Genomic DNA, 27,692 nt, shown 5'->3' with positions numbered 1-27,692 from the left:
CATACGGTGCTGTCATGACCAGAAGAGTTCACACCTCCTGCTTGCATCCCCATTGATTTCTGGAAAGCTGCCAGAGAACATTCTATACAGGTAGTCCTCAACTTAGAATAGTTCATGTAGTGATCTTTCAAAGTTACGGCGCACTGAAAAAGTGACTTATGACTGTTTTTCACACTTCTGACTGTTGTAGCATTCTGTGATCACATGATCAAAATTCAGATGTTTGGCAATTGACTTCATTTATGACAGTTGCAGGGTCCTGGGGTCATGTGAGCGCCTTTTGTGACTTTCTGACAAACAACTCAATAAATCCTGCTTAGCAACAGAAATTTTGGGCTCAATTGTGTTTGTAACTTGAAGACTACCCGTTTATTATAAGCTGTTTTCCCTCTCCTCATGACCCTCAGCAAAGCCATTATGAAGCCTCCTCTGATGCATGGAACTGCCTGCCACTTTGCTGGAGGAAGGGGGGGGGAACCAAGGAAACCTCAGACCAGGGAGGAAAGTGTACCACTGCTCTACACTGTCTTTCCCCAAGAGTCATCTTCCTCCAGGAAGGTGGCTCACCCACTGTCAGCCAGTGTTCTTCAGCAAGCTCTACGTCTCCAGTAGGCATCTGAGTGGCTCCCCTGACCTTACTTTGTTACTCACCATTAAGGGATTTCAGATTTTGGGCTTGGTTTCAGATTAGCCAATTGCCACTCACCCATCAGACCTTGCCACCAGCCAATTGGGTGTATCAGTTAAAGAGTGGCAAGAAAGATGTCGGGGATTATCAGTTCTTGTCCTACTCTTGGGCATATGGAGAACAAATCTACACTTTTCTGTGTGACAACGCTCAAAATATTGGAAGTTGGCTATCATGTCTCACCTTGGTCTATTCTTTAAGCTAAATATATTCAGTTCTTTTAATTGCTCTTCATAGGATTTAGCCTTTAAGTCATCCTAATTGCTGTTATCTGCACTCTTTCCAATTCCTTAGCATCCTTTTTGTATTGTAGCAACCAAACATGCTTTGTCAATGACTGCAAACCTGGTACTTGTTAAGCAGTTCCCTGGGTCGCTAAGCAGATGGGGTGAAAAATCTGCTTGTTCAAGGATTTCAGCTCCATTCCTGCAGGCTGCTGAAGGGATTCCCCTCCCTTTCATGCATGGAGGGAAAATCCTTCAGGGGACTGTTCAGCTGTTCCTGCAGCTGAAAGGTATATCCTTTGTGGGGCTGGAGGGGGAATCCTGTGTGAGGCTGTGGGCAATTGGCCATAAATGTTTGCCAAACACCCAGAATGTGGTCATATGACTGCAGAGGACTTCGTGTGTGTGTGTGTGTGTGTGTGTGTGTGTGTGTGTGTGTGTGTGTGTGTGTGTGATGTTTTATAAAGGCCAGAAGTGTTTTATAGGCCATACAGCACTTTTCTGATGCTGCTGTTAACTGTAGTCATTAAATGACAACTTCTAGGTTGAGGACTACATGTATTACTTCCTTGTTACATCTATAAGCCACTTCACAATCTGGCAGGTTTATTGATGCAAACTACTTCCTACATTTAAGCAATATAAATCTTATTACAAAATTATTGCAATTTTATTGAGAAAAATACAAAGTGTTATCCATGCAATTCTTTATTTTACATATAAAAAAATCCAAACTGCTGTGTGCCAATGCCAATGTAATATTCAAATATTTCCACATAAAACAATGGAGGTTGAATCCAAATGTTCTCTATTTCATGGAGGCCAAGAATCTGTGATCGAAACCTGATATTCATTTGTATTATTAATGTTATCTGTATTACTTAGAGCAATGCAATTAAGATTGAATTTCATATCCAAGAGGATCAAGACCTTGATCCAGAAGCATGAGGGAAGACTCTCTCAACTTCTGTAAAAGTTTCTGGAGTTCCTCCTTGGAAAATACCTGCAGGATAGGAAATAAAAATGTAAGCATAACTACAATTTGAGATAAAATCTTCTTTGCCTGGAAATCTGGGGATTAAAGAGAAAACTATTTTAATGAAGTATTCATTCCACTTCTTAAATTTCTGGATTCTGTAACAACCAGCATGGTAATTCAATTCCTAATGACTTCTCCAAGAGCTAATTGGAGCCAGGAGTGAGCCAACCTTGACTCCAATCAGTGTGATATTGAATGTGTTGCTGACAGCTGTCCTGCCCTTTAAAAACACACACCTGTTTTGGGTTTACTGGTCTCAAGAAGCACTGTCTGATGTCCACATTCTGGACAGAGCGGACCGCTGGTTTGAAACGGGTCAAAGAGGCCATCTATGTCAATACTGAACAGCCCTCTCTCAACATAGGGGGAGGGATATGACATCATCTCCAGTCTACAACACAATCCTTTCAACAATTCCAAGAAGGCTCCACACCCATTTGCCCTACTCAGGTGACCCTGAGGACACAGATAAGCCTCCAGGGGCTCCAATGACTCACTAAAAGAATGCAAATGACCAGCTGTCTGCAAGGAGTATAAATCCTGCCATTCCCCACCACCCAGTCAGAGCTGAAGAAGCTTCTGGCATAAGAAGTGAAACATCTTCAAGAAAAACAAGATAGTCTAGTTGCCTCGTGAAAAAAGCACCTTTGGGACAACCATGACCTGAAAGACTGAGAATCTCCATAGACCTTACCATATAGAGTTTGTGCCTATCTGAGGCAATCAAGTCAGCAAGTCTTAAATCTTCCTGATACTGTCCAGTGCTGTACAAGACTGTATGAAGGAGGAAGCACATCATTGGCAAGCAGAGTTTTCGCAGCATGATCATTTGATGAGAGCGCTCAGGGTCATCTTCAGTATCCTTGATGAAAAGGTATAGCCATGTATTAAGCCAAAGTCCTATACACAATCTTAACTCTCTCTACCCTAACCTTTGAAAACTCACCCACTTTTAATTAGAGAAAAAGTGAGTAAATGTTAAGTTGTGCAATTCTTCCAATTCTAACCCACAAAAACTAACCTGGCTACAGGACTATTAAATTTGCCCTTTTGCTTTAGTGTAAGATAGAAGATAATTTTAAATCAGAGCATAGGTGATCTTGCAATTTCATTTCTGTTTAAGTGCAGGCACTATTTACACGGTTAGTTTCCAGTTTCTCATGTAACTGTAATTATGATTACTTAGAACAGACATGTCAAACACAAGGCCCGGGGGCCAGATCCAGCCCGCGAAGTGGTTTCATGCGGCCCGCGAAGCCATCCTGGAAACAGTGAGGGAACGGCCCCCACTGCCTTGGCCCTGGCCCAGGGACCCTCAGATCTGTCCCACTCCTGCCCAGGCCCCCATAGGCACCCTTGATGCGAATGATGTAGAGCTGGCCATGCCCACCCAGTAGGCCATACGCGCTCTAGCCACGCCCACCCAGTAGGCCACGCCCACCTAAGCCATACCCACCCGGCCCCCTGAGGGCAACCGCAATGCTGATGTGGCCCTCAATGAAATTGAGTTTGACACCCCTGACTTAGAATAAGAGTTAGTCCAGAGGAAGTAAACTCTTGAGTTGTACATAGGAGCATTCTAGTGGGAAAAATGAAGCTATTCCATTATCTTTTATTCTATTATTATTATCTAGGACTAGCTTTAAATGCATATTGGACATAAACCAACCTCTCTGACATCAACCATCCATCCTCCATCGATAAACAATAAGACGTTATACATTTTTTCTTTTGCATCAGCTGTAAGAGCATCTAAAAGACCTTTCCAAATGTCATAATCTACCTGAAAAAAGATAACAAGAAAAAAAGATGTGAGACAATATAGTAAAAAATAAAATAAAAATCCTAGTATAAATTTCTGTGACTGGCCTGAAATATATTGATAAGTTTATCCACACTTTATCCATATGGATAAGGTATTTATGGGTAAGATTTATATTTCAATATATTATGAATGAGTCATTTTTTCATATATATTTACCTCATATTTCTTCTCTTTGAGTTCAAGGGCAACTTTTTCTGTAAAACTTGCTTGTGAAAGCTGGCCTGGCTTCTGTGGGACTGAATTCATGTGTTTAAACCACTCATTAAAAGCTTCATGGGCTTCCTATTTTGAATTGGAAGTAGGCAGTTATTATCAAATACATAAATCTAGAAATATGTAGGTTATGTGTTTATGAATTCTCTGACATCTCTAACCTTGACTATAATTAAACAGATGCTTTAAACATCTAACTAGTTTACAGACTCTGTGTTCCCTCTTCCTCATTAGTTGATAGCAGAGAGCTAAGCCTACCCCACTCAGTTGAACTTATTTAAAAAAAGAAAGAAAACAGAACCCACTCAGTTTGGCTTAATCTGAAATAAGATTCAATCTCAGAATGCAATAAGATTTTACTACTATTGCTGACCTCTGTATTAGCTTGTTTATTAAAATAAACAACATATTTGAACAGTGTATATTTTTCACACTTAATATTAGAGCACTGACATATTTTTGGAATTAGGAGATAGGTTGTCCTCTTTGGAACATAGTTACATTCTTACCAGGTATGCTCTAATACATAAATGTTCCCTAATAGCATTGTCATCTTCAGCCGGAAGTGGACTCTCCATTCCTTGTTCTTCCCACTGATTGTATATTTCAGCTATAGAGTCTTGTGGAATTTTTATAAATACTTCTGTGGCTGCTTCATGCTTCTTAGATGCTATAAAATATTATTTGAGAACATAAGTTGCTTTCAGATTCGGTAGGCTTAATTATTTGTTTATAGTTTCAAACTCATGGATAATATGCAGTACCTAAGAATTTTCTCATTATAGCATTGCTTTGCTTAAGTGCTTCAGCTCTTTGAGCAGGATCAAATACTAGCCAGTCAATCACATCAATCTTCAAGCGATCATCCTGGGGGGGAAAAAATCCTGTGTTAATATCTAGGGTAATCAAATGCCCTAAATTAGCTTTTAAGGCTAGAAAAGCAATTTGCTAAGACACTGGTTACCATCTAGAGATTTTAATTGTGCATTATTGGAGAATTACAAGTACCTGGCATATTTAGAGATATACTTGAGTTTTTCACATTTCAAGAACAGTGTATAAATGTAGAATCAGGATTGCTACTTTGAGCCATTAAAAGCATTTAAAAGAAGTGCTTGCCAGTTGGTTGGAACCCAGACAAGCAAAGCATCCCAATGAATTATTACAATTGCCACTTTTGCAATTACTTTTATTGACCAGAAGCTGTTGGAAGAAAAGCAAAAGCTATGCATGCAAATTCACAGAGGAAAAGCTTCTGCAAGTGATAAAAGTACACAGATATATACTGGTTAATATTAGAGACAGAGCACATGAGGTACCACCACTCACCTCTGTTGTGCCCGTCTCTATTGCAAGATCATGATGGAAGAACTCACTAGTATCTTTCTTGCAAATATTTTCAACCACTGTTTTTGTTATAGTTACAACGTCCAAACCTGCTTTGCAAAAAAGAACAAAGATTATATACCAAGAGCAGGAGGGATTTGTAAGATCTGTGGGGATAAGAAACGGCATTTATTTATTTATTTATTTATTTATTATTTATTAATTTAATTTATATACCGCCCTTCTCCCAGGGGACTCAGGGCGGTGAACAGGGCAATACATAAAAACTAGATACAAAAATTAAAATTATTAAAACATGATTAAACAATGCCCATAAAATTAATACAAATTAAAATTAAAGTTCATTTATAAAAATCCCACCCCGTCCCATCAGGCCAGGCCAGCTTGTTTAAAGAGATGGGTTTTAAGATCGCGCCGGAAGGAGCGGAGATCGGGCGCCATCCGGAGCTCAACCAGAAGATGGTTCCATAAATCCGGTGCACCCACAGAGAACGCCCTCCCCCTGGGGGCCACCAGTCGGCATTCTTTGACCGGTGGCACCCTGAGGAGGCCCTCTCTGTGGGAGCGTACTGGGCGGAGGGAAGTTGACGCCGGCTGCAGGTGCTCCCCAAGGTATTCCGGACCCATGCCATGAAGGGCTTTGTAGGTCATTACCAACACCTTGAACCTCACCCGGAAGACAACTGGTAGCCAATGCAGCTCGCGGAGCAAAGGTGTGACATGGGAGTATCGGGAAACTCCCAGTACAACTCTCGCGGCTGCATTCTGTACCAGCTGGAGCCTCCGAGTGGTCTTCAAGGGTAGCCCCATGTAGAGAGCGTTGCAGTAATCAAGACGAGAGGTCACGAGCGCATGAGTGACCGTACGTAAGGCATCCCGGTCTAGATAGGGCCGCAACTGGCGCACCAGGCGAACCTGGGCGAAGGCCCCCCTAGTCACAGCTACAATATGGTCTTCTAAGGAGAGTTGTGAATCTAGGACGACTCCCAAGTTGCGAGCCCTATCTACAGGAGGTAATGACTCACCCCCCATAGTGAGGGGTGGGATATCCTGAATATCCCGAGATGCCGGTACGCACAGCCAGTCAGTCTTGTCAGGGTTGAGTCGAAGCCTGTTCCTCCCCATCCAGACCCGGACCGCCTCCAGGCACCGGGACATCACGTTGAGGGCATCACTGGGGTGGTTTGGGGTCGAAATGAAAAGTTGGGTATCATCAGCATACTGATGATACTCAACTCCAAAACCACGAATGATCTCACCCAGCGGTTTCATGTAGATGTTGAACAGGAGAGGCGAGAGGACCGACCCCTGAGGGACTCCACAAATGAGAGGCCTCGCGGTCCACCTCTGCCCCCCTGCCAACACCGACTGCGAGCGTCCCAGGAGATAGGAGGAGAACCACTGAAGAACCGTGCCTCCCACTCCCAATCCCCTGAGACGCCGCAGCAGGATACCATGGTCGATGGTATCGAAAGCCGCTGAGAGGTCTAATAGGACTAGGACAGAGGAATATCCCTTGTCCCGAGCCCTCCAGAGATCATTCACCAGCGCGACCAATGCCGTCTCCGTGCTGTACCCGTGCTGTACTCCGTGCTGTACACGGTTTAAAAGAAACACTGAAACTAAATTAACTTTAAATGGAAATATTGTCTTTACTTCATTTACAGCGGTAATTTCTTGGGAGGCAAAATTTCACTGCAGAACTTTTAACCAAGTAGACATTACGGCACATTAAATAACTAATGTTATAAAAATCACTTCCACTATTAACATTTCAAGCTACGACTAGCTGAATTGTACATATTCTGTTTAGAAATATTATAATCATATTCACCCATTTGCAAATAGCCAGCCAGGGAAAGAGTTAAATGTTTCCTAAGAACATTTCCAATTCATCACATTTTTTTCTAACCTGCTTCCTTGGCAAGCTCCAGACAGTGGTGCCGTTGTTCGGTCTCTATGACATCTTCCAAGAATGCAGCATACTGAGCAACTGCTACATCTTGAGGCAGGTGGCTGACATAAAATGCTATGAGATCAGTGTGCTTCTCACTTATTAACCACTGGAACAGAAAACAAATGCTACTCTGGGAAACAATATAAATATTACTACAATATCTAAAATATAATGGTAAAACAACACAATGCGGATACAAATGCATATATATTTACATTTACTTGAAAGGTAGAATAGCAATGCATCAGTATACCTGTGCCATTAAAATCTAATAATGTCTTCTTTCAACTAATTTGATGATATATTCCATATGTAAAAAAGGTCATAAATGTGCAATTATTGAAACAGAGGTAACACCTTTGCTCTTTATTGTTTCCATTTGTGCAAATAATGAAACAGATTTACCTGAATGTAGGTCTTTAAAATATCAACTGATACTTCCTCCTATATGGGAAAACAGATGCTTTAATATAATTGACTAATTATATTAAGGTATGAGGTTAATCTTAATCTATTATAATAATATGTAATTAATATTAAAACTTGTCATTTGGCTACCATTTTAAGGGATATGAAAATGCTTTCTGCAACTAGTTCTCATATTTTAAGATACATCACTGGAACACATTTAGAAAGTTTTGTTTGTTAGCTGTGACACTTTATTTCTAATTATTTTGCTAATATATATACTTTCAGAATGGCTGAATAAATTAATGCATTTACTTTGGTTTGAAGCCCCAAAGTACGGAAAAATAAAATGAGATGAGTCATGAATCGAAGAAGATGCCCAGGGAGCATGTTTCTGCCTTTGGAAAGCCATTTGTAAAATTCATCTGTAAGACCTGAAAAACAGTAGCAAGAAATATAAAATAATTACAACTGCCCATCGCAGAACTAAAGAAACTAATTTCCTCCCATTAGCTTCTCAATTCATCTGGGATATACCCACATTATTTTCAGCCAAGTTTATCACAGCAGAACAGGAAAACATATTTTTTAAAAAAAGCAGTAGGCTGAAGGCTTCTACATTTTTATTTTTTATGTGCTTTAATTAAGCACTTAAATAAAGATGTTGGCACTTTAAAGTATGAAACTAATTTTAATTTAAAAAAATCTTATGGGCACCCAGGATGTTTGGAGGCACCAAGTTACATACCTTTGCTCTAATGCAGACATGTCAAACACAAGGGCCGGGGGCCGGATGCGGCCCGCAAAGTGGTTTCATGTGGCCCATGAAGCCATCCTGGAAACAGGGAACGGCCCCCGCTGCCTTGGTCCTGGCCCAGAGACCCTCCTCCTGCCAGAGACCCTCAGATCTGTCCCACTCCTGCCCAGTCCCCCATAGGCACCCTTGATGTGAACGATGTAGAGCTGGCCACGCCCACCCAGTAGGCCATACGCACTCTAGCCATGCCCACCCAGTAGGCCGCGCCCACCTTGGCCATACCCACCCGGCCCCTTGAGGGCAACCGCAATACTGATGCGGCCCTCAATGCAATTGAGTTTGACACCCCTGCTCTAATGTTTCAAAAGGCAACATAGTCAGAAGTGCCTCTTTTATGTATCAACTGCATCCCCCCTCCCTCCCATCTATAAACATTTGAAATAACTACAGATTTTTCTTTCTTATCCATCTTTTCTGCAGAGAATAAGTAACTAAATTCTTAAAGCCTTGTAAGTATGGTTACTCTATAACAGCACTACTAAAAACACAGGGAACTGAGAATGAAAAAAGACCTAGTGTAAAACTTACCATCCACATGTCCTAGGATAACAAACTTTTGAATCGTATGATAGTGCTCTTGATTCTCTTCCAAAACCCTCTGAAAAACAATTTATATATTTATGAAGTCATAACATATAATCATAGAAAATTATTTGCAATCAGGATATTTAGGCATCTTTGAAAAAAAATATTTTGCAGCATGGTTATGCTGAAGGGCAATGTTTCTGTGCAGTAATAAGGGACATTTACTGGCTGATTCATGTTCCATTATAAATTCATCAGATGGTTTGCTTGTTCTGATTTAATGGTGTGTAAAAACCTATCTGTTATGATCAAATTCGATGTGCAAGTGGTTTGTTCAAGCTTATCAACACACAATTTAAATATCCTGGTTTAAATATGTGAACTCATCCATTGTATAAATGTTAATAGATAAAACAGCATGTTGTGGTCACTGCATCAGATTTTTTTTAAAAAAAAATAGTTTAATCTTTTTGACTAATAAAAATCTGTTATTGTAGATTAAGACCAGGGTGCTCCAATATATTTATTCATATTCAGTGAACTATGCCCAAAGTCTTTCTCCCAAGTAAATGACTACATTATTACAACTTTATCTGGAAGCTTGTCCTGGAGGACCCTACAGGACTGAGTTATGGGAAAATACCTATAAGAGTAGGTTATGACATATTTCTTTAAATCTGAAAAAGCCTCAGACTTACCTTTTTGTCTGTTGCTTGAAGTTCTTCAAATACTTTTTCTAAAGTCCAGCTTCAAACAATGAAGAAAAATATAAGCAAGAAAAATGGCAGTTAGCATTGCCTTCGAAACTTCATAGCAGCTATTAAACAAACAAAAAATAACTCACTTTGTTTCTAAATATTCTCTGGGGAGTTCTTCCTTCTCCTCTGTGTTCATTACAGTAGAACGGATTTCCTGTTCAACAAGTGTGTCTACCATGACCCTGAAGTATGCCCAAACAGCATCTTCCCAGGTATCGCAAACTGGAAGAAGCTTTAAAGTTACAAAGAAAGCAAATAAAAACCCAGCAAATTGAGGTTTTGGAGAAAGTATAATATTAAAGCTAGCCCAATTTAATTATGAACTATTGACACACGCAATGAGAATGAATTGCAATAAACTTTAATTTTAATATTTCTTCTCCCCATAAGCATGACTAGAGAGGAGGACCTGGAAATTCTTGCCAATTACAGTTAATATTAGTTACAATTAATTTCAAACGAATCAACTTATTGTTAAAGATAAGATTCTTCTCAAAAGAGAGTATCACATACAGGTAGTCCTTGACTTACAACAGGGTGCTTAATGACCGTTCAAAGTTACGACAGATTCTCCAAAACTACTTGCGACCTGGTTTCAAAGTTGTGAGGGTTGTAGTATCCCCGCAGTCATTCACGACTGACTGCAAGGATGCTGCAACACGCAGTCACCCACCTATCCCATTCCACTGGCTCTCTGCAACCACTCATCTATCCAATAGAGATCAGACAGTTGTAGTGAGCGTAAATCAGCTTTAGCTTGCAAGCCACCAGCTTGTTTCCCATCCAGCAAGGGAGGGGAGGTCAGGGCTTTCGGAATTTGCAAGGGGAGATCCCACCCAAGGACTTGCAGAATTCAAGCCTATTCCAGGGTACTAGCAACACCCAAATTACCTGTTTTTTTTAGCTTCTGATAGAGATACCCAATCCAATGCAGGATTAGTTTATTGCAGAAGAAGCAAACTGCTGTTTTATAACAGGCTCTATTCTCGCAACACTATCAAATTATTTTTTTTTAAGAAGGCTCCATTTGTCAGTGCAGCTTATGAAGGTGGGGGTAGCCTTGGGAGGCCTAGAGCAGCCAATCCTGAGCCTATGTAGGATTCTCTGGGGCCCCCTACCCCCAAGGTGCCCATGCTTTGTTAAATGACTCTCCTGTTTGTTTTAACGTTTACATCAGAGCAAGGAGTGGGTCATTAAATGAGGTGATTTTGCTTAATGACTGTCATGACATGCAACTGTAATGGCCAGGCTCCATCTCGAGGATTACTAGAATGGCCTTGCTTGCAATTCCATTATATGATAGCAGAATGATAGCAAAGTGTTCAACACTTCCAACACTTACTGAAAAAAACCCATATCATACCTGTTTGAGATTCCCACTAAGTGCTGCATAGATTGCTCTCTCATACTTGTCAAACTGTTCCTAAAAATATTCAATTCATAAATATTGTCCGAAGTCATTATATTTAAGAAATATAATACATATTATTGCTAAAGCATGGCATTCAATCACATCTGAAGCAATCAAAATAATAAAATAGCCTAAGCAGTTTCTCTCGGTAAGATAACATAAGAGGACTTGTCCAGCCAAAATATGAAACTCCTAAGATTGGGGCTTGCATGAAAAAAAAATAAGAAAGAAACAAGGCCACGTAAAGACTGAAATTCGAGGCAATATGCCTAAGTTCTATTTCATCCACTTGTCTTGTGAAAAGTTAGATGGTTAAACAATTACTCAACCAATGGCAATATAGTGAATGAACATTATTCTGATATTAAAGAGAACGGGGCCGATGCTTGGGCTGATGCTAGTTAGTGAGATATTGCAATGCATCAGGGCTCATCTAGTCATCAGATTTCCCTACAATGGCCAGAAGTACCATTCTCCAAGAGAGGTACTCTATGTACTCTGCCATCACCTGCTCCCCATCCCGGGAAAACCAGTATGCATAATAAACTATACAACCTTATTAAGATTATAATTAATTTTGCTATATTTTATTCAGATAAACAAGAAATAAGAACATTTGATTCATTCTATGAAGTGTGCAAAACGATTGTACATGACCTCCACCAACCTGGTGCCTGCTGGCTGGAGAATTCTGGGAGCTGCATACAACTGGAGAAAAATGACTGGGAAAAGATGCTCTACAGGAGGAGAGCATACAACATTTAATTATGGAAAGTTTTAACCCTGGGATGAGATGCTCCAAGTATTGTAGAAGGCGTGCAAAAATACTCTTACATTCACATAATTATAAAAGTCATATGCTTATGCTACTACTGGCAATATTAGAAGTGAATGGTAGACGATTTGTAAGTTTCTTACCTTTTCTGCAAGTTGCCAGCAGCTTATTTTCCAAATGCACCTGTATGGGTTTCCTTCTACTGGCTCTAGCTCTTGCCCTATTTGTAAGAAGTAATTTTATGCAGCGGTGTAACATGAAGCATTCTGAAAATACAACCTGTCTCTCTCAACCCCAGAAAAGTTTGTATCATTTCATATAAGAAAGCTCCGGGTCAATACAGCTTTAATAGTTGTCTAGTCAAATCATCTCAGTTTTTGCATAATCTCTCTAGTCTACGGTTACATCCAAATTCTTGGTTAAATGAGCATTTAAAAACCAAGCTAGAAGCCCTCTTAATTTTTATTATTTAAAATTATAGACTTTCATTTTGGATGCAGTAACTGAGGTTGCACCAAACTAGGAAAGTGTTCTTTAAATTAAATATAAAAAGGAAGGAGGGAAGTAGAAAGTATACAGCTGATTATGGATCCTTCAAATTGTTCCTGAGATATTAAATATGAAGTAGGCAGTACCTGGAAACAGTGATAAATCTTTAAGAAACATGGCTACTAAGACATCTGGGCCCTTTATATCAGGGGTCCCCAATCCCTGGTCCGTGGACCAGTACCGGGCCGCGGCATGCCAGCAACTGGGCCGCACAAACAAGCAAAGCCCCATCCGCAAGATGTAGGCAACACACAAAACCACGCACTCTCCGGTGTGCGGAAAAACCTCTCCACAAAACCGGTCCCTGGTGCCCAAAAGGTTGGGGACCTCTGCTTTATATCAGGGAAAATTCTGAGATAAGGCTAGACTGACTCTTTTATTTCTATTATAATTAAGGACTTTACATTATACTTGGTAACTTTATTTTAAGAATATGTAACCTTGGATGAACTGAAATAAATAATTTGTCCTTTCCAAGTGCACAGTTGTAGAAAACAGCTAAGGGAAAACAGGAAACAAAATGGTGAACTTTGCCATGCTTTGTTCTATATGTGCTTATGCTATTTTTCACTTCAATACCTCCATTCATGTTAGGATCGTGATACAGTTTCCACCCTTCAAGTGTTGCAGCTCTCCATGCCTGGCCACACCTTTTGCAGAGTCTTTGGGCCTGAATTCAGGAGAAAGAAATATTTTGCTAGAAATAATTTCTAAATAACATATGGTGATCTGTATCAAAACAGAGTGCTAGATTTTCATTTTAAACAAACTTTTGTTTGTACATTTACTCTAAAATTATCGTGGTTTACTTCTAGTCAAAGAAACAAGTCCTATTATTCAAAGTTCCGGTCAATGCACCAAGGATTAATGCAGTTTAAAACGTGAACACTTTATTCCAAGCTTTTTATGTAATTAACGACCAAAATATTATGTTATTTTTTGCCAATTAAAATTTTCCTAGATGCTTAAGGAATTGAATGTTAATTTGTATTTATTTATTAATTTTCTATGCCATCTATTTCCCTTACAAGATGACTCTAGGTAGCTAACAAATTAGTTAATAATATTGTTAAGCAACAAAAGCTTTTTATTATTTCACAGATACTGTTTATGATACAAATTCACAATTCCACTGAAGAAATAAATGCCACTACAGCAGGGTAACTTTGATTCTATAGTTATTTGCATAATTTTGTATTTGAGGCAATTTTATATTTGTGTATGTTTAAAAATTGTTATTCCGCCTTTATTATTTTATAAATAACTCAAAGTGAACATACCTAATACTCCTTCCTCCTCCCATTTTCCCTACAATAACATCCCTATGACATAGGTTGGACTAAGAGAGAGTGATTATAGCAAAGATATCCATCCATCTTTCATGCCTAAGGCAGGACTAGAACTCACAGTCTCCTGGTTTCCAGCCTGGTCTTTAACCACCACACCCAACTGGCTTAAAGGAAAATATAAAATTCCATTGGCTTACCTCATCAGTCATTCCTGCTCTAATGAGAGTAAAAAGAAACTTGAGCAATCGTGCATCATCTTCACGATCCATATCATCAAGTGGCATTTTCTGTCTTATTGGAGCATCTGGGTCCTAAATATAGAAATCAAACAGATTCTTTTATATAACAGATTTTAAGGCAATTCTATATATTAGTGTCCTCTGGATTACCTTGCAATTTTACTCTTTAAGAAATTAGACAAGATATTTAAAAACCTTGTCATTAATTTACTTATCCATTACAATGCCTGCTTCCCTCCATTCTCTAAAATTACTAATACTCATGTACCAAAAATTCAGTTCTATCACGACTTTCTTTTAAGTCTTCTCTATCCTAATTTTTTTTTCTTTTAGATATAATGCTTAGCCCATCTCTTTAAACTCTTTTTTAAGGCATTCAGGAAAAAGCCTGACCTATTTTTAAGGATTCTTCTCAACAAAAACTATGATTAATTATTCAATTAATATTTAAATACAAATAGTTAAAGACATTTGTTAATGGAGCATAATATTCAGAACAAGTCATTTAAAGCTTAACTGATTTCTTTAAGATATATATCTATGACTAAGTTTTAGTTATTGAACCTTCAGATCCTGTTGTTTCCTTATTAGTAGTTGTTTCAATTAACTATTTTTTTCTAACCCAACAGTCTCAATCTTTTGAATTAACTTTCTGTCCACCCTCTATTCCATTCTGGTTTACACACTAGTTTTTCTTTCATTCCCTTATTATATCTTATTACTACTAATACATGTAATTATTCCTCATAATGACTAATCTATTCAATTTGAATGTGTATTCAAGCCGACAATAAAATAATGTCTATTGTAATGGTACTTTAACAAATTGATTTTTATACAAGAATGTTTGGTAAATATTTAATTTAGATATTTAAGGTTTGGAATTGGTACGTTATACTTACTACTTCAGTCACTAATGGACGTAAACTCCCAGTGAATGTGTTTAATTGCCGCTGTTTCAAAATGTGTAATGTATTCTCCCTAAAAAAAATCATCGACAGCATTTACTAATTAAATATTCTAATGTTATAGTTATGTAGTGTTATATTACAATAGCTCATATCCAAACAGCCAAATGAATGTCAGGATGGTTTTATTACATCCACTATCACCTATCCTTAGTCTTTAAGGAAATAATGTACTTATTTTCCATAACCTTTCCATGTATATATATTTTAAATTGCAATTGTGATAACTTCTCTCTCCAAATACTGTTCCCACACAGAGATTTATATTGGCGATATACAGTATATAGCTCCATAAACCAAACAAAAAGACCAAAACATCTCACCAGCAATCAATACCCAGATAAGCACAGACTGACACCAAAATTAACATCAGACCAACAATTAAGAAGCAAACAATACTCCAATCGCGGAACTGCCAATCAAGCTAACAGTAAACAGCTCAACCAAAGAACCACCAGCACCACACCCACCAACAATGACAGGGCAAGCCACTAGAATATCAACTGAGAGCAAACCCCCACTGCCTACTAGCACTGCTAATGTTGCCTAGTTTGGGTAGTGAAATGTCTGCAAGAAAACAGCCAAGTTCAGAGAGCACCAAGGACCCCTTCATTTCAACCCTGAGCTATGAACATTTTCCTCTATCAATATATAACTCCTTTTGTTTATTTTTATTTATTTTATTACATTTATATACCGCCCTTTCCCGAAGGACTCAGGGCGGTTTACAGGGTAATTAAAAACCAAAATACAAAATTTAAAAACAAGTTTAAAAAAATTAAATTTATCCCTGTATAAATAAAACCCCAGTTAAAATAAGATTAATCCTCAGCCTGGGCCAGAGAGCTCGAAGAGTCAGGTCTTCAGGTCCCGGCGGAATGAACGGAGGTCGGGGGCAGTCCTCAGCTCCACTGGCAGCTGGTTCCAAAGGGCAGGCGCCCCCACTGAGAAGGCCCTATCCCTGGGTGTCGTCCACCGGCAATCTCTTACCGGTGGCACCCTGAGAAGACCCTCCCTGTGGGAGCGCACTGGACGAAGGGAACTTGATGCCAGCAGCAGGTGTTCCCTCAGATATCCCGGACCCAAGCCATGTAGGGCTTTATAGGTCATCACCAGCACCTTGAATCTCACCCGGAGGGCAACCGGAAGCCCTTAGAATGACAAAAGCTTCTTTATAAACCAGCCTAAATTGCTTCAGAGACACATTTGCTCTCTTTCCGTTTACCAGAACTCAAATAATTTTTCACTCACACACGGTTTATTACTACAACTTACTTTCTGGCAGTAGAGCAACTATCTCATGCTTCCTCTTATATTGGCATATAAAATCAACTTATAGGATCCTCTTAGATCTACATCCTCGTATGTAGATCATAGGGTCTGGGTAGGCAGAAGACAGTTTGTCTCCAATTGTTTCTGCCTTTCCAGTATCTTCCAGCAGAGTGGGTGCACTCCAGGTCCCCTCCATTAAATGTTGTGGAACTTAAGAAACATTCCTTCTCTGTTGCAGCCCTTACCCTCTGAAAGAGCATCCTCCCAAAGAGAAGAACTTGGCTCTTCCTCTTGGGTTCCAGAAGGCTTTGAAAACTTGGCTTTGGTACCAGACCAGGGATTGATGTTTGCTATGTTTAATGGCCCGTTTTCTTTTGTGGGTTTAGTTATTACACTATTTTAGCCCAGCTTGCCTGCTAATTTAATAACTTTAGTTGCTTTTAGGTCTTTAGTTTTGTGCGCTGTCCAGTCTCCACTGGGAGTAAGTTCCAATAAATTTAAATAAATAAATGAAATTACGAATATATTTATCTATTTAAATAGGAATACATTCAACATCTGTTCAAAACAACATTAGCATATCATAAAAACATAATTTATGCCAGAACAAAATTTCCAATATATTACTACAATAATAAATGTACTTAAGAGATATTGGTCCCTTTTAGAAATGGCAGAAGCCATCTTACTTCTGCAATTCCAAGACTACAGATACCTGAAATAAAAGTAAATGCAAGCTTCTTGTAGCTGCCTTTTCTGTAGCTGAAGGTAAACCCAAACAAGAGAAGGGACTTGTGATGTATCTCAATAGTGTAAGACATAACACATTTTAATATTTCATGAGCCTTTATCAGTTTGATATATACTGTTTTAATATGTGCTATAAATTAAAATCCAATTATGGAAACAAGAGGTTATCACAACATTTGGTACAGAGGACATGGGACATGCTTGAAATATAATGGATTACCTAACAATTATAGAAAAAACCACTTTTTGAAATATTTTTCAACTGTAAACAAAATATCAATTATAAATGCTCATGAATGCTCAATAGTAGGCCAATAACTTACCAGTATACAGACTTTGCATAAAATTCAATATTATCAGAGAAGTCTCCAATTTCATCTTTTGCAATGCTCTCTAACCAGTCTACCACCAACTGAAAATTAAATTTAAAAATAATTTCAAAAACAGGATAATTTACCTCCAACAACACTCTACTATGGGATACTAAAAAAAATGCTTAAATCCAATTCTTACTCAAAGATAAATTTCATTAGATTTAGCTATATTTTTTCCTAAATATGAATGGAAAGGAAAACAGTCTATCTCAGATCACTTCAATTCCTCATACTCATCCATCCATTTAAATTCACATTTATGTTTGGGTTTGAGGACCCAAAATGGCTGGCTTTTTTAATGGTCTTTTTCAAGGTCATGGGGTGGTGGGAAATACAATGCTGCTGTTTTCCCTTAGCTGCTCTGGTGACACTGACCGTATAAAAACATGGCATTTTCTGAACAAATTATAAGCATTAACAACAGAATGGTAGACTACTATCTGCCAGTCCCAGGAAACAGCACTGAGAAAATTTCTGTTCAGTTCCACATCACAAGTCTTGGGAAGGCATTCAACATTTCAGCACTTAACCACTTTATCTTATTTTGTCATACCTGGCTTTGTCGCACCAACGAATCTCTCTGGAATAGATTGTTCACAACAGTCTTTTCACTGGCATTTATAGCCTATGGAAAAATAAAAATAAATGACAAACACATTCATATAATATTTTATATCTTCCATGTCTATTCAGTAGTATCCATCTATCAGAACAATGGCCCTCTGCAACAAACTAGACTGCTACTTTTATAGCACCTTCCAAATCTGCTTGTGGGGATGAAAATCCTGAAGTGCAGATTGGGCAAGAGGGAAGTGAAAGTTCTGTTTCAGAAACAGAAGTATACTGCAGTGCTACCATTTGCACTTTGGGTCTTTTTAAGGCAACATCTGAAAAAAAATAGCTGTTGTAATTATTCACTTCCATTGTTTTGTCTAGTTGTATTAGACATTTTGAAGAGAGTGATATTTGGCTAAAAAATAATATACTTTAGATTTGTATGTTTTTTGTAAAACAAAATGAGTTTGACAAAACTTACTGCAAGATCAAATATAGTTTCATCTTCCATAGCAGACTGTATTCTGTCTCTAGGTTTAAAAGACAAATGATATGATAGATTAACATTACAACGCACACACACACACACACACACATATACAGTATAGATAGATAGATAGATAGATAGATAGATAGATAGATAGATAGATAGATAGATAGAGAGAGAAAAGATGGCAAGTGACAGCTCTTTCATATGCTCTTGACTTTTTATTTATTTGTTTTATCTAGCTCTAATCAAGTAGTTTTAGTCCCTTTTTTATTTTAGTCAATACCCAAAAATACACACCTCTTAGTACAATACAAATTAAAACATATATGCTAACATTTGTGAAGTCTAGGTGCAGTTTTCATGAGAACTAGGTGCAGTTTCCATTTCTGTCTCAAACAGAGAGTGTTGCAGAAATTACATGTATCTTCCATTTCCCACTTAGTTTTGCTTTCGATGCCTTACTAATAGTTTGTGCTATGTATTCCATAGAGCATGGCTTTTCAACCTTTTCACAGATTGTACCACTTTTAGGACCTGACAATATTTGAGTACCACCAGTGCTTAGCAAGGTGTCAAAAAGTTGATGACTAAAAAAAATGGAGGGGGGGTTGGGCTTTACTGGTTAGATTTATTTGTTGTTATAGAAATGGCTAGTTTACGATATTATGGAAAAGTAAAAAGTTGAGGTTCAATGTTAATCCTTCCTTCCTACTGCAACAGTGGAACTCAGAAGTCAATGCCTTTTCTTTTCTTTTTTCTTTCTCCCCCTCACTTTTCCCTCTCACCCTTCGCTCACAACCCCTCCACCCTTTGCTAGAAAAAGCCTCACTTGCTCTCATTCACTCACTTTGCTCACAAAGCTTCTCGCTCCCATTCACTCTTTGCTCGCAAAGCCTTCTCGCTCTCACTCACATGTTGCTCGCAAAAGCTTTTCTTGCTCTTCTCACTCACTTTGCTCGCAAGCTTCTCGCTCTAATTCTCACACTTTGCTTGCAAAAGCTTCTGTCACTTTCACTCACTTTGCTCGCAAAAGCTTCTTTCTCGCTCTCACACATTGCTCACAAAAGCCCCTCTCTCATTTACTCACTTTGCTTGCAAAAGCTTCTCATTCCCATTCACTCACGTTGCTCGCAAAAGCCTCTCACTCCCATTCACTCACTTTGCTCGCAAAAGCCTCTCTCGCTCACACACTCACACGTTGCTCGCAAAAGCCTCTCACTCCCATTCACTCACTTTGCTCGCAAAAGCCTCTCTCGCTCACACACTCACACGTTGCTTGCAAAAGCTTCTCGCTCCCACTTTGGTCCCAAAAACTTCTCTCGCTCCCATTCACTCACTTTACTTGCAAAAGCTTCTCTCTTGCTTCCATTCACTCACGTTGCTCGCAAGAGCCTTTCTCTCAGTCCCATTCACTCACACATTGCTTGCACAAGCCCCTCGCTCGCTTTCACTCACCCTTCGCTCGGAAAGGCCGCTCACTCAGTCTCTCACCATTTCACTAACAAAAGCCTCTTCTCTCTCTTTCCCCATGTTTTTTTTCCTCTCCCTCTCCCGCCAAAATCTGCTCCTTTTATAGCTTCTCCTCTCACCGCCCTCCTACTCCTTTTCTCTTCCGCGTCCACCAATAGCTCCAACCAGCATGCAGCTGCATGCTCAGATCCTGGCGCTTCTGTTGAGCCCTGCAGCTCCAGCTGGTATCCTCCTCCGCTACATTTGGCTAGGGGTCGTGTACCACCTGCCAGGTGCTCAAGTACCATTGGTTGAAAAGCCCTGCCACAGAGGGCTTTAAAACAGTATTGTTGAAACCTCCAAGTTTAATACTTTCTTTCATATTTTTCAAATTATGTGACACAGTCTTATTCATCATCTACATTCTGCATTGAATTATCTATCACCCAATCGCCAAGATAAATCCACTTTAGACTGAAAACATACTTCCTAAGCAATAAATGCAGGACTGAAATACAGACAGGATTGCACTGCAAATTTACAATAACATACTTTTCCTGAATAATGTTCTTTCTAAGACTGAACAAAATGAAAGTTTTCTTAGTGCTTATTTCATATAAAATAAATATTCATTTTTTATTCAAATATAGACTATAACACAAGAAGGTAATATGCTGGGGAAGGTTTTGAATGGCTTTTAGAGAGTTACCTGTAAATTGATGACAAGAGTCTCCATGTTACCATTTCCTGCTTTAGAAGCCACAAAATACTTGCAGTTTTGGAAAATTTCTGTTGTCCAGGAGTTGCTCGATACACTATTTTTTGAAGAATGTTTAGCTGATGTTTGAAAAACAATGAAGAGCTACTTTATTTGATGTTTTATGTTATTCATTATAATTTTTATATTGTTTAGCATAAAGTAACAATTTATCATTTACTGTATTTTGCATTTTGAGTATGTGAGTTTATTCTTAGATGGTGGTATGCAAAGAGCAGTTTTCAGGCTTGCAGGATAATTTTTAGAAGAAAGTTCCTAGCTTGCATAGAATAGCACAAACAAGATTGGACTACAATTGGACTTTTAATTCTGTAGCAGTAGCTAATGAGAGTCAAAACTGACTGCTATTCTTATCATTAGCAGAGAATGCTGCATGTGGCATGAACACTACGAAGACTATTAATCTAGTCTACATCTCTATGTTATCAATTACTTTATCTTACCATTTTCACATAATTATGTAAAAGTTGATTGGTCAAACTTTAGATAATACAAATCAGTATCTATAAGCCAATCTAGTTACGATCATTTTTTATGGAAAATTCTTGGACTGTAAAAAGTGTAACTGAAGGTCCTAAGAACTGGATATTTCTTCATCTCTGCTTTGCAGCATAAATCCCAAAGAAAAAAGAGTGAGCAAGTTTCCTTTCAAAACAAGCTTACAGTCAAAAGTCTGATAGGAAAAGTACAGACAAAGGGGAAAAAGATAGATAATAAAATTGAAATGGTGGTGATGGTGAGTAATGTTTTTAACTTTTCTTTTAAACCACATATTTCAAGTAACTAAGTGGCTCTCGTGATTACCTGCAAAGTATCCTTCCTACAACATTTGATGAAGGCCAAACTTACTATTCAAGCTCTGTGCTTATTCTAAAGAATTCTGGTTAAGCAAGAAATCATTGAATCACATAATAGAATTCTATATACCTGGTTACTGCAAATATCTTCATACTCATCTATAAGTTCAAAAACAGTATTTGAACTGTGCTTTAACAGGGAATGAAGAAAGTCAGGAAACATGCTCCGAGCAGCTAAAATCACAGAAAAAACACGTATTCATTAGTATGATTTGTTTTATGCAATTGTTAATTGTTATGGCTTTACATTTAGACTTTTAATCATCACACAGATCATCCTCATGACCACAACTGAGGCTGGAATCTCATTTGTTAAGTGAAGTGTTCATTAAGGAAGATGTTCATGTGACTGCTTTGCTCAGTGACTGCAATCCCAACTCTCCCAGTTGGAGTCATTAAGCAATTGCACAGGGGTACCTTGGGAGGGGGAGAGGCCCTGAGAGGCCCAGTGCCCACCAGCGTATGGAAACATGTCATGGGCCAGGAAGCCTCGACTGGCCGCTACAGGGACCAATGGCATGCAGAAACCTGTCACAGGCAGGGAGGGGAGGGCCCTCTCCTTTCCCATGTCTACTTACTTTACCTTTTTCTACAACTGATGGTAGAGGCTTTCTAGACTCTGCAGGTTTTCTGGCCAGAAAAGAGCCTTTCTAGCCTTCAAAATAATCACCCTTGCTAGGTTTCACATTTGCCTGTCAGAAACATCCTCACTTTGCAGGCAAAGGGAATCATTCTGAAGGCTAGACAGACTCTTTTCTGGCCAGAAGGCTAATGAAGGCTTTCTTCTCCCCCCCCCCAACAAATTGGTGCCCTACTGTTATGACCCAAGAGAATACACAAAGAAAAGCTCGCTCAGTTTCCTTCTATTCACTGTACATTAAACAGCTCACAAAATGTGTTTTTATCTCCTTTTCTCATAGGCTCATTGGTCAATATTGTTAAACTGTTATTCAAATAAAACATGCAGATATTCATCTCTTACCAGCTTCCCCAGGGTCATCCTCATTCAAGAGGACAGCACTCTTTGTGACATCTTCTGTTGCACTATAATCTAAGTTTGTGAACATGACTGAATGTGGAGGTGTAAGTGCAGCTGTCCAGTCACTGTCATCTAACTAAGACACAAAGCATTTTATCAGTATCAAGGCAAATTTGTTTTCTAACTGCAGTCTATTTTAAGATTCGCTGAAGGTAATAGTACACTAGAATCACAATTATAAGTTGGAGAAATGCGAGGTAGGTATTAGCTTTCACAGAAATGATTTTTAGCAAAGCATTAAAATATATTTTATTTAGACTCAGATCAACCTACCTGGCCATTATGAGGCTAGAATCACATCTTTAAAAAGTAAAGGTAAAGGTTCCCCCGCACATGCGTGCTAGTCGTTTCCAACTCTAGGGGCCGGTGCTCATCTCTGTTTCAAAGCTGAAGAGCCAGCGCTTGTCCGAGGACGTCTCCGTGGTCATGTGGCCGGCATGACTAGATGCCAAAGGCGCACGGAACGCTGTTACCTTCCCACTGTAGTGGTCCCTATTTTTCTACTTGCATTTTTACGTGCTTTCGAACTGCTAGGTTGGCAGAAGCTGGGACGAGTAACAGGCCCTCACTCTGTTACGCGGCACTCGGGATTCGACCCCCCAAACTGCCGACCTTCTGATCGACAAGCGGTGGCTCAGTGGGTTAGGATGCTGAGCTTGTCGATCACATCTTTACTGTCCATATATTAAAATATAATCTAAAAATTCCTTTTGTTAGCTGCAAGAACTTTATTTCAACCAATATAAATGTCACATTATTTTTAAAGGGGTTATATATCAAGACAAGGTTTTGTGATTAAAAAATAAAACCAATCAATTAATAAAGGATAATACAGATTCCAAAATAGTAGATAACACCAACTCTCTTCCCATCAAGTTAAAGACTAACAAGATTTTGCAACCTTCAAAGTGACAGTAAGAAATACGTTGATGAATTCATTCATTCATTCATTCATTCATTCATTCATTCATTCAATTTTTATGGCCACCAGTTCAAATAAGTGCTATGGGTGGTGACTAATAAAAAATCAATTAAAACTAAATACAAACACAAGATAAAAATAATATATATAGCAACTGAGAAAAATCAGAACCCTGTATGGTAATATAACCAGGAAACAGGGCGTTTCACACACATGAGATCCTAGGCCTGGACAGATAACCAATCTTCAAGGCCTTATAAAAGCCAACAGAATCAGGGCCAATGAGAAGACAGGTACTTGGCAGAGAAGGCATATCTCCTGGTCCTGCTAGGTGTCATTCCTTGGCTGACAGGACCCTGAACATGGGTATCCTGCCAGACCAGATTGGATGGTTAGAAACAACTGGGAGAAGACAGTCCCTCAAGTAACCCAGTCCCAAACCATGAAGGCCTTTAAAGATGATAACCAGCACCTTGAATTTTATCCAGAAACTCACTGGCAAACAATACAAGAAGCAGTGGTCTTACATATGTTGGATAACTGACACCATTTACTACCGTGCAGCTTCATTCTGGACCAGTTGCCCTTACACTGCAGGAATCCAGATGGGCAGTGACAAGGCATGAGTGACTGTTTATACTTTCATTTAATAGCAACATACTTACTAGCTGTAACTAGTCATCCTATCTGTGCTGTAGAAATTCAGACAACCAGGAGACAAAAGCAAAGAGTACTGATGGCCTAGATTTTGTAGTCAATGCAGAATAGCCATGGGAATAAACTATAGCAACCAATCATATTCCTCTATGTCATAACCACCTAATGGGGAAAGGAGGGGCTTTCTTGAATATTTTCAACCTCTCTAAATCCCAGACAAATACTGCAACATAAAATCCATAGTAACTACAACGGTAACTGTTATTTCTTTACTTACCGACCAAATAACTCATTCATAAAAACTACAAAATATTCTTACCCTGCTATCTTACACGGAGGAATAGTTAAGCTCCAACAAGTTCTTAGAAAATTTTTCATATTAACTTAATGAAATTTAAAGACACATTGGAAAGGGGAAACCCTCCAATAGTTGCCAGGGCTCAATATACACTTTAGCAAGAAAGTATGGCATATCGCTTGGAGAAAAGAATGTGGTGAATGTCCTACTTGAATGAAATAAAAAACAGGTGTCACAAACAGATCAGTTTTGTAGGTGGAAGGACACAGTGCACAACTCATTGCAGGTTCCATTTGTATTATTTTTTCTCATAGAACTATACATAGCAATCTTTCCAAAACCGCTTATAGGAAGAAAATTAAGAGACTCACAGTCTGCTACTTTATGAATGTTTCCATGAACATGTTAAGTGCAGTTGGATGCATTTCTGAGATTGCCACTTTGTGATAATAATGGGTTATCACAAAGTAGTCGTAGGTGGCTCAATTATCTTATGCCCTGCAGTCTAATCATTTCTGTTTAGTATGCTCTTACCAAAGACGAATTATCAAGGTACCCAGGAGTCTTCACAAAGTAAGGTGATTTCCTCTCTCTGCCTTGGATGGTAGATATATTTGGCTGCCTTGTGGCACTTCGGCTCCGTGGAGTAACTGGGAAAAATGTTTTTGATTATTTTTCTAAAAAACAGATACTTTCGTGTTTAACACTTTTATTTTGAAAAAAACAAACAAAACAGAATTCTGGATGACAAATAGAATACAGTAAATTTAAAGGACTATTTTATTGAAGGAATTTTACTATATGCTATCTGTAATTTTTAATATTTATTAAATGTAAAGAATCTTACCAGAATGAGAAAACAGCCCTGGAGTCCTGGGAATTGCTAACCCTCTTGTTGACATGCCACTTAAACTGTCATCCAACACTAAGAAAGGAAGCTAAGCTAAGAAAATGCATATCAGATTTTGCCTCATCATATAAAAAGTTCTCCTATCAAAATTTGGTAAGCAGAGCTCTTTCATCAGATCCTGCAAATGCCATTTTTTCCTAGCTGGTTAGCTACAGACAACCAAGCCAGATGATGCTATACACAATATTTGTTTTTTAAATAAAAGCCTAGTTTTATTCCATTAACTGGAAATAGGGATAACCTGATCATTAATGGAAGAGGAAAATCAAATTCAATTGTTCACATTTTACACAATGCCACAATCAAGAAAGCCACATTATAATTAGTGCAGTAAAGCAACAGGCATTCTGTGATTTTTTTATTACAAATTGTGTGTAGTAGTTTGTGTATTAGATTAAATTGGCAAGAAATGTTTGTCATCTAATTCAGGGGTTCCCAAACCCGGTCCGTGGACCAGTGCTGGGCCATGTCATGCCAGCAACCGGTCCGCACAAACAAACAAAGCCTCATCCACAGGATGCAGGCAGCACACAAAAACATGCGCCCTCTGGTCCACGGAAAAACCTCTCTCCATGGAACCGGTCCCTGGTGCGCAAAAGATTGGGGACCTCTGATACAATTCATTCTAATACATTCCAAACAAGGAGAAACATTGAAAAATGTTAAAGATTGAAATCACATAGAACTCTGCACCTATTTGAATTAAGAGTATATATATTTTTTTCTTTTTAAAGAAAAAGATACTATTTTTGCAGCACACAAGAACAATGGGCATCTCTCAAATTACATCATTTATGGGATACAAGTTATATCTTAACTACTATAATAAAGGATACTAGAAACTTTCTTCTGAGTATTTTGCTTTTGAACTGGATGAATCATTTCTTGTGATGACGTATTCTGAAAATCATTCCTGAAAAGAATGAAAAATATTTTGAACTTTGCTCAATATTTTCTCTTCAGACATAGGATGGATAGATTTGTCTCCATTTGATTAAAAAAAAATATTTGGGAAATTTAAGACTTAAATGTATTCCTCAGCAAGTCTTTTTTTCTTCATGCACACAAGTGACTTTCATGAACAATCACATTTCTATGTCAAGACTTATACAGGCAATGAGAGGTGAGAGTCATATTGTTAAATCCAGCTTCTGATTTATGTAGATGTATACACGTGCGCACATGCACACATACCCTGCTCCCTTCAGGATTATAATATGGAATTGGAAAAAGGTGAAAAAAAGCACAGTCATCATCAAGACGATGAAATAATCCTTGAATAGGTTTTAATTATCTTTTTTATCTAAAAAAAGTAAAATAGATATAATCACTGTGGAATTACATATTTCCTAAGTTAAAAAATATTAACTGTTCTTAAAATCCTGCCAAAGTGAAAATAGCAAGATATAACAAATGTGATATTCCACAGAAGGCACTTCAACCAGATAAAAGCCTCTGACCCGTTATCCAAAGAGCAAGGCATGTAAAGAATAGCTTCAAGATGACAGTCCTAGCAGAATGATGTGGGTGAAGGAGGTCCAGCATTTTTGGTTCCTTTGCCATATATTGTTTTGGGGTGAGAAGACGACTTCAATTTCCCGGGTTTTTTTTTTTATAAAACGTGATGCTAGACATGCCACCCAGGCCGCTAAAATTATGCCATTAATTGAGAATAAAAATTACTCCGAGCCACTTTGAGTTTAATATAACAAGATAAAAACCCTTTTTTATAAGGGTTTTATAAGGGTTTTAAAGAAAACCAACCCAGTAATAACAATAAGAGATCTGCTACTGCGCCGCCACTATGCAAAATCTCATTAAATAATTGATGCGATAATAAACACGTCCATTTTGAAGGTCCCCACATAAGCCCTCGTTAGCCTAGGGTCAAAATAGCTCACCGGTCCATTTCTGCAATTCGAGGCCAGCGGACCTCCAATCTGACTCCAAGCCGCTACTTGAGAGTTCCCGCTTCCGGAAGTTTAGGTACGGAGACAGGAAGGGAAACACACTTGGGAGGAAATGGGTGGAGCTGGAGCCGCGAGACGATATCTTTGGTTCTGGACTAACCGCCTGGTGAAAACCCTGTTGTTTTTCTGTAACGTTCCCAGAATGCTAACATGCTTCCGGTTTGCAGAATGGAAAATAAATCTATAAATCCGTTATCTGCTTTGAGAAAGGCACGTTTATCGAATTCTTGTCCTCAGATCAGCAGGTAGAGCGCCCTCTACCGCTCTGGAGGATTATATCCCCGTCTCTGAACATCGATGGGGTCTGTCTCCTGCTGTTGCGGTAGGCGATAATTTGAC

The 27,692-nt window shown here is 38.7% G+C and overlaps 1 protein-coding gene across 1 annotated transcript; it reads right to left on the bottom strand.

Annotated features, from left to right (window-relative positions):
• Positions 1 to 1,402: 1,402 nt before the first annotated feature.
• NUP107 (nucleoporin 107) lies at positions 1,403 to 27,477 on the bottom strand. Its single transcript, XM_081331256.1, has 28 exons — positions 27,285 to 27,477; positions 26,220 to 26,296; positions 25,321 to 25,398; positions 25,008 to 25,123; positions 22,540 to 22,672; positions 21,628 to 21,731; positions 20,632 to 20,759; positions 18,465 to 18,513; positions 17,982 to 18,053; positions 17,378 to 17,466; positions 14,967 to 15,045; positions 14,023 to 14,136; positions 13,116 to 13,206; positions 12,131 to 12,207; positions 11,165 to 11,224; positions 9,888 to 10,033; positions 9,742 to 9,790; positions 9,047 to 9,116; positions 8,017 to 8,135; positions 7,699 to 7,737; positions 7,249 to 7,399; positions 5,319 to 5,425; positions 4,754 to 4,856; positions 4,499 to 4,659; positions 3,933 to 4,058; positions 3,621 to 3,734; positions 2,646 to 2,813; positions 1,403 to 1,915 (listed from the first exon to the last, which is right to left on the bottom strand). The coding sequence occupies exons 1-28, from the start codon at positions 27,290 to 27,292 to the stop codon at positions 1,808 to 1,810; spliced, it is 2,736 nt and encodes a 911-aa protein (XP_081187382.1). The 5' UTR covers positions 27,293 to 27,477; the 3' UTR covers positions 1,403 to 1,807.
• Between the last annotated feature and the right edge of the window lie 215 nt (positions 27,478 to 27,692).

The sequence above is a fragment of the Vipera berus genome, assembly GCF_964194415.1.
Source record: "Vipera berus genome assembly, chromosome: 6".
NCBI lineage: Eukaryota > Metazoa > Chordata > Lepidosauria > Squamata > Viperidae > Vipera > Vipera berus.
Note: the sequence above shows the minus strand (reverse complement) of the source record. Positions and strands in the feature narration are given on the sequence as shown.